This window comes from Ciona intestinalis, chromosome 2, assembly GCF_000224145.3.
Source record: "Ciona intestinalis chromosome 2, KH, whole genome shotgun sequence".
NCBI classification, from domain to species: Eukaryota; Metazoa; Chordata; class Ascidiacea; order Phlebobranchia; family Cionidae; genus Ciona; species Ciona intestinalis.
Window position 1 is genome coordinate 5,744,414 of NC_020167.2, and position 6,779 is coordinate 5,751,192.

Below are 6,779 nucleotides of genomic sequence, written 5' to 3' on the forward strand. Positions count from 1 at the left end.
ATTTTAGATTTAGCTATAAAACTAATAAAAGTTAATGTTACATTGTTATAAAGATATTAACAGCAAAAGTTGGGCATATAAAAAAAGAACCTTCATTCCAAATTTAGTGAATGTTCTGTTTCCTCCATTTTCTAAGCGATCATTTAGTAGTCCCCAATGATAGTTATAAAAGTCAGGGATTGCTGAAGTCAAGTTCTTTATACCCACAATGCTGTCAGCCAACTTCCCAATGTTGGGCGCATGTGTGTAAACTGGAAAATAAAAAGCTTGTAAATTAGTCTGGTACTGTGATTAACTGGTAAGCGTCCTTATGCTCAGAGGGTATGAGCTAGGGGCTCAATGCTGCTACCATTTTGGGCTTATGTGTTCTTGAGTAGGACCCTTAACATCAATTGCTCCAACCCAATGATGAGTAAGCATAAGGTGTATATAACAAAACACCTGTGTTATAACGACTGTCATTTCCCCGTCATGCAATGATTAGGTTTCATTCATTCATACTGTATATCAGTGATTAATAAAAAATTGATTGGGCAATTTGTGTTAATCGCATATTGCATGGTCCTTTTAATTATTTGCATATATTGCCACATCATAACTCATAATGCACCTGTTGTTTTCGGATTCATTGGATAATGCCTTGAGTAGGTTGTAAATAGATTCCCACCATGTTTGTTCAGGAAGTTGTTAGTTGTGTGATATTGCAAGCTTGCTAAGGATTTTGATTTGTCCAAAGGTGTTTTGTTTGGTACATGACGTAACATCAAGTTAGATGCCTGGCAAAAAAAACAGACTTAATTTCTGTTCTTATCTGGGTGAGGTCCTACAGCATGATATCTCATTGTACTTGGAATTTAGACCAGAGTTGGCCCACCCCAAGACCCAGGCTTCTACAAGACATTTACAAGGCCTTGGAGCAATTCATATAAGTGTCTTTTACAAAGACACATTCACACATACAACTATCAATATCAGTGTCCAGCATTGAACCTGGTTTCTTTAGTTATGACGCAAGAGTCTAATCATTGAGCCACAGTTGCTGATTGATGTGAAACTAAATGAATCATATCACTGCCATAATATTTACACAATACATCAGTCATGGTTTCAGTCTTCCCACACAATATATGCCCACATTGTGTTAGTCTTAGTAGACATCATAATATTGAAAATACATTTCTGCCCACATAATGCTAGATCAATATTATTGTATTGCAATACATAACAAACCTTTAGGGATGAGTAACCAATGTTTTTATAATCAGCCGAAGTTGCTTCTTTTACATTTCCAAATATGTTTGTGTTTTCCCAGTTTCTTGAAACTAAACACAAGCACTCATTAAAGATACATACGAATTTAAAATTTAAAAAAATTAATCACTACAAGGTTACATACGTGGTAAATCGTAAAAGGTGTATGAAGAAGAACATGTATGTATATTGAATTTAGTTAAAAAATAATACGATTTGTTATTATCTTTATGTGACAATAACTGTTGTTGCCTGCAGCGTGAGGATAAAAAAGTTCAATTTATTCATTGATTAATATGTAATCAATTTTCACAATTAAGTTCATTTAAAACCATTTTCTTAGACATGAACCTACATTGTGAATGCTGTACCAGGTTATTACTGAACCACATATCTCCAGCTGTGCACTTCCCATTGATATCATTCTCATGGATAGATGCTACTAATGTCCAACCACCACCAGATGTTGTCATGTCACAATAAACCTAAGCATAAATTGTTTGATATCTACAAATTAAATTTCTTATATCATGTTTTTACCTGAATTGGGACACTGGTAGTAGCAGGTTGTATAAAGTAATAACCATCACTAGAAACATCAGAGTTCTTTAGATCCCAACATGATGTAGCTGGATTTGTTGATGAGCCGTATTCTCCTTTAAGTTAAATAGAATGATATAATTTCAAAATGTGTGAGGTCTAATCATCCTCACCTAGTAGACTAATAACATTCAATGCCCGCTTACATTTAAAACATATAGCCTACAGTCGGTGATATTTTTTGGGAGATTTTTTCTGTATGCTTTGCAATTTGGACAACCCATAAGTGATTACTAGCTTGAAGCATTGCTGTTAAGTATCCAGCTTGGAGCTAACCACTGTGCCACAGAGGCTGATAAGCAAAGTAAAATACATTTAGGAAATTATTAGGTTAAGAAATTACCTGTCTTTTCATTGCTTCTCTGCAAGGAAAAAAAGAAAATTATTTTAGCTTTTGACAATAAAATTAATTTACCTTCTTGGTATTCTATTAACCCATATGGTTACAAACAAGTCAATACAAATCAAGTAATATTTAGGAAGAATTTTTAAAAGTGTTACACAAATCTAGTGGTGGACTTACAGCAATGTAGTAAAGTCCAACAATTGCCACAATAAGAACCAACATAAGAACAAGGCCAGCAAAGATTTTCCAAAACTTCTGCGATAGTTTATTACCATTGTTTCTCCCAGTATCTAACAAAATAAATGATAATGGTGATATATTTCCTGATCTAGTGTCCATAAAAGTGAACAATTCATGTAATAAACAGTTAGGGTCAAGTGCTAATACATTACAAACAAATATCAAGTCCAATAGGTAGTGTGTTATGAGTAGGAGATATATGTTTCTCTTATAGTACACTACTTGTTAGAGTTATTTTTTCTGTACATATTTCATAGTATTCGATATTAAAGATTAGTAATAAGTTTAATCACTATACCCCGTTTTGCTGGCGTTTTGGGCGCAACTACATCGTGATAAGTTTCCTTGGGATTGTGGTAGATTTCTTCTTCATAAACTGTATTATTAGAAACTGGATTAGGCTTCACGTAATCATTAGAAACTACATTAGGCTTCATATATTCAAGATCCATAGTGCCCTTCTAGAGATTTAACAAATTCAACTGCTGTCACTAGATTGTAACAAGCCATATTATCCATCTCAAACTCCCACACAGGGATTTTGCAACAGCCTACTCATATGATACCAGAAAGTAATAGTAGGCTATATATATCTTTATATTGTTTTATACATGAATCACTAAATAAATACAGATTAAATGCATTGAGTGTTGTTATTGCAACACTGGTGTATTATCTGAATTTGAATAAACAATACATTGTTGTGCGAATAGAGGGCTAGTGAAGAACTAGTGAAGAATCTAGATTTTTATGCAGACCCAATCTTGTATGGTTTTACCATACACCCCCACACAAAAGCAGTCCTAATCAATGAATCATTTGATTAATACACTCTAGTCAAGAATTACAATATCATGATGCCAGTAACATCTATACAAATCAAATCTTTTTTATCCAATGCTACTTTAGATAATTCTATAAGTTGTATACAGGAACTTAATTGTACTTTGTTTCATAACTTTTTTCTTTTCAGGTTATTCATGTATAATTGTATAGTGTACAAGAACACATCCAATGAAATGTACAGTAATATTTAAATAAGCTTGACTTTTATACCAAATAGTATTTACTTAATTTTCATTGGCAAAGTACGACCAGTGTTTTTGCTGTAGTGGTATAAAATCATGTTGGTGGATTGAAAGTTTTCTGCATTGTTTTACATGTGTGATAATCTGTCTAATCCAATCTGCAATCAAAAGTTAATATTGAGACAAATTTGGTTTTAAACAAAAAAACTTGATCTGTTATTAAATATTCAATTGAAACAAAATAATATCCAATTGGGTATGAATTATTCAATTACTAACAAACCATTCAGAGTTTGGCAATAATTATATAACCAGAAGCGGGGCAAGATGGGACGAAAAATAAAATTTGATGTTTATCGTATTCTGCAATATAAAGGTTAACCTACCGAAACTAAACGGCTGGGCTAGTTTCTCTATGCAATAAACTAAGTATGCACAATTTTAAAACGTAACTTTTTGGATAGCTGCACTCCTAATTTGAGTCACATTGACCTTTTTTCCTTATATATTTTACTTTTTAACAATACTAAAACTAACCTGCCCCGTGTCCCATGTTACCCCAACCTATGATATGACACCTAAATGATTCCAGTGCACTTTGCTTAAAACGAAACCGGGGCCGGTTATCGATGTCGGCAATTAAGGTCTTAAAGCGTCCAAAACTGATAATATATATTAGCAATCAACGTTAAGTCCGGTCCAACCCTGCCGCAGGCTTTCGGCTGCAGAACCTCCGCAAAAGCGTTTTGTAATCGAAGACATGAATTTTGTATTTAGGGATAATAACAAATGTTTCTGTTGCTTTACCAACGCGTCCCCAATATAGAACTTTGTTTAACAACGCGCCCGAAATATAAAACCATTGCAGCAATTACTTTACAAACAATATGCTGCAAGCATAAATACCACCAACTACGGTCCGGTTTTATATTGTAAACTTTGTCGACGCTTCGTACGATATAGTAGGGTGGGGAAGATAGGACACCTTAACCCGTTGTTAATTGTTTAAAACACGATCAGAATATTTGGATATTAAGTGCTAAATGTGTCCCATCTTCCCCCACCTTACTATAAATCATGTATGCTGAAAAGAACGTCCAACACTTTTATGTTTTCGATATATTGGACTCAAATTGGTTATTCATCGATTACTCCCGTATATCATCAGGTACGAAATGGACATATAAATCGTTCTTTGTTTACCAGTTTGTTTTTTTTGTGCGACTCGTTTCTGATCTATTTGTGGGGTAGGAGGAGCACCGTTGTCGATTTACAAACCTTTCCTGGTGGTAAGGCTGAGCGGTGCAGAGAGAGGTCTCGATTTGTGTAAGCTTGACGTCATAAAAGCGACGTACTTGCCAAAACCAATCGCAATTTTAAATATCGACAGTAAAATAAGCCTAGTGAGTTTACGAAATAAACAGAATCTTACGAAGTTGAAAGTGATACAATGGTAGTTTTCTTGGAACACATAACGGTCCAAGTGGAAAGAAAAACGTTTGGTAAAGATTTCTATACCTTGGGGGCGTGTGCGCCGCGCGTTGCGAAACTGCGCAGGCTTCTTCTAAACTAAAGCGAAGGGCAGCGCGAGTTGTAATAATGACGTCACAATCAGGTTGTGACATGCACTTTATTGCGTACGCACGTTAGGCACGTATTGCAACAGGGGTCGTGATAGTTTTTCGCACAATGTGCAGCAAAATGTGCACCTTGAAATGTGCAGCTCGGTGCACCAAAATTTGCCGCACTAAAATGTGCACCTTGAAATGTGCAGCTCGGTGCACCAAAATTTGCCGCACTAAAATGTGCACCTTGAAATGTGCAGCTCGGTGCACCAAAATTTGCCGCACTAAAATGTGCACCTTGAAATGTGCAGCTACGAAATGTGCACCTTGAAATGTGCAGCTCGATGCACCAGTGTTTTTTTGGCGGTGCGCACTGATTTTTTTCCTGTTTGCACTAGTGAAGAACCCTCCAATAGGTTACAGATTAGGTTGGTAGGTAGGGTTTATAAGTAAGGGGATGTGAGTTAATAATCACTCACCAAATAACATACGTGGTTACTGTTACTGGTAAGTTGGCACGAGGTGTAGGAATCAGAACACCCGTGTTATAACGACTGTCGTTTTCCCGCCACGCGAGGATAAAGTAAGTTACTTACTTTCATAAGTTAAGGGTGGGTAGTTATAGGTGTTAGTGTTTGGGATGAAGAGGTTTAGTAGTAACAGGGTAAGACGGGACAGTTCAAAATTATTGTTAATTTAGAATAGGCTAATAAGGGAATTGTGTTTAATTTAAATAAAATTTTGTTCTTTACATTGTCTGAAAATGAGTTTCGTAGTCTTTGAATCTCTGAGCATTTTGCACCGAGCTGCACATTTCAAGGTGCACATTTTAGTGCAGCAAATTTTGGTGCACCGAGCTGCACATTTCAAGGTGCACAATTTGGTGCGGCAAATTTTGGTGCACCGAGCTGCACATTTCAAGGTGCACATTTTGGTGCGGCAAATTTTGGTGCACCGAGCTGCACATTTCAAGGTGCACAATTTGGTGCGGCAAATTTTGGTGCACCGAGCTGCACATTTCAAGGTGCACATTTTAGTGCGGCAAATTTTGGTGCACCGAGCTGCACATTTCAAGGTGCACAATTTGGTGCGGCAAATTTTGGTGCACCGAGCTGCACATTTCAAGGTGCACATTTTAGTGCAGCAAATTTTGGTGCACCGAGCTGCACATTTCAAGGTGCACATTTTGGTGCGGCAAATTTTGGTGCACCGAGCTGCACATTTCAAGGTGCACATTTTAGTGCAGCAAATTTTGGTGCACCGAGCTGCACATTTCAAGGTGCACATTTTGGTGCGGCAAATTTTGGTGCACCGAGCTGCACATTTCAAGGTGCACATTTTAGTGCAGCAAATTTTGGTGCACCGAGCTGCACATACGAGGTGCACATTTTGGTGCGGCAAATTTTGGTGCACCGAGCTGCACATATCATAGTAAACATTTGCTGCACATTGTGCGAACTACAAATATGAGATGACCAGCATACCAATGTAATGTTGCTTGCTTTTTTCTAAGCCCCACTCTTCCTTTTGAAAATGAAAACACACACATATCTATATTATATACACTTATCGCTTTACAGTCATTCTTGTCTTGCTATTTTAAACACAGCACCTATTAGGCATGATTACTCGGCTTATGGTAAACTCCTATATGGTAACTTTAAATACAGATATAAATATAGTCTATGCCATATAGGGAAAAAAACAAAAAGAATTTAAAATCTGAACCCTAGAAAGTCACGAAAACTA

At 36.4% G+C, this 6,779-nt stretch overlaps 1 protein-coding gene across 6 annotated transcripts in view; it reads right to left on the reverse strand.

Annotated features, from left to right (window-relative positions):
• Nucleotides 1–5,125, reverse strand: part of LOC100183062 — a 9,175-nt gene extending 4,050 nt beyond the window's left edge. Inside the window, exons 1-10 of one of the 6 annotated variants that reach the window (XM_026840244.1) lie at nucleotides 4,984–5,125; nucleotides 3,508–3,623; nucleotides 2,736–2,813; nucleotides 2,375–2,487; nucleotides 2,195–2,213; nucleotides 1,792–1,907; nucleotides 1,607–1,736; nucleotides 1,231–1,322; nucleotides 611–776; nucleotides 91–251 (exon numbers count right to left, since the gene is read on the reverse strand). In XM_026840244.1, the coding sequence (XP_026696045.1) occupies nucleotides 91–251; nucleotides 611–776; nucleotides 1,231–1,322; nucleotides 1,607–1,736; nucleotides 1,792–1,907; nucleotides 2,195–2,213; nucleotides 2,375–2,419 (729 nt within the window). In that variant the 5' untranslated portion in view covers nucleotides 2,420–2,487; nucleotides 2,736–2,813; nucleotides 3,508–3,623; nucleotides 4,984–5,125. Of the gene's footprint in view, nucleotides 1–90; nucleotides 252–610; nucleotides 777–1,230; nucleotides 1,323–1,606; nucleotides 1,737–1,791; nucleotides 1,908–2,194; nucleotides 2,214–2,374; nucleotides 2,488–2,735; nucleotides 3,058–3,383; nucleotides 3,464–3,507; nucleotides 3,624–3,851; nucleotides 4,071–4,668; nucleotides 4,912–4,983 lie in introns of those variants that run through there. The other 5 variants (XM_026840247.1, XM_018817657.2, XM_026840250.1 and 2 more) reach the window with 5 other exon arrangements.
• Between the last annotated feature and the right edge of the window lie 1,654 nt (nucleotides 5,126–6,779).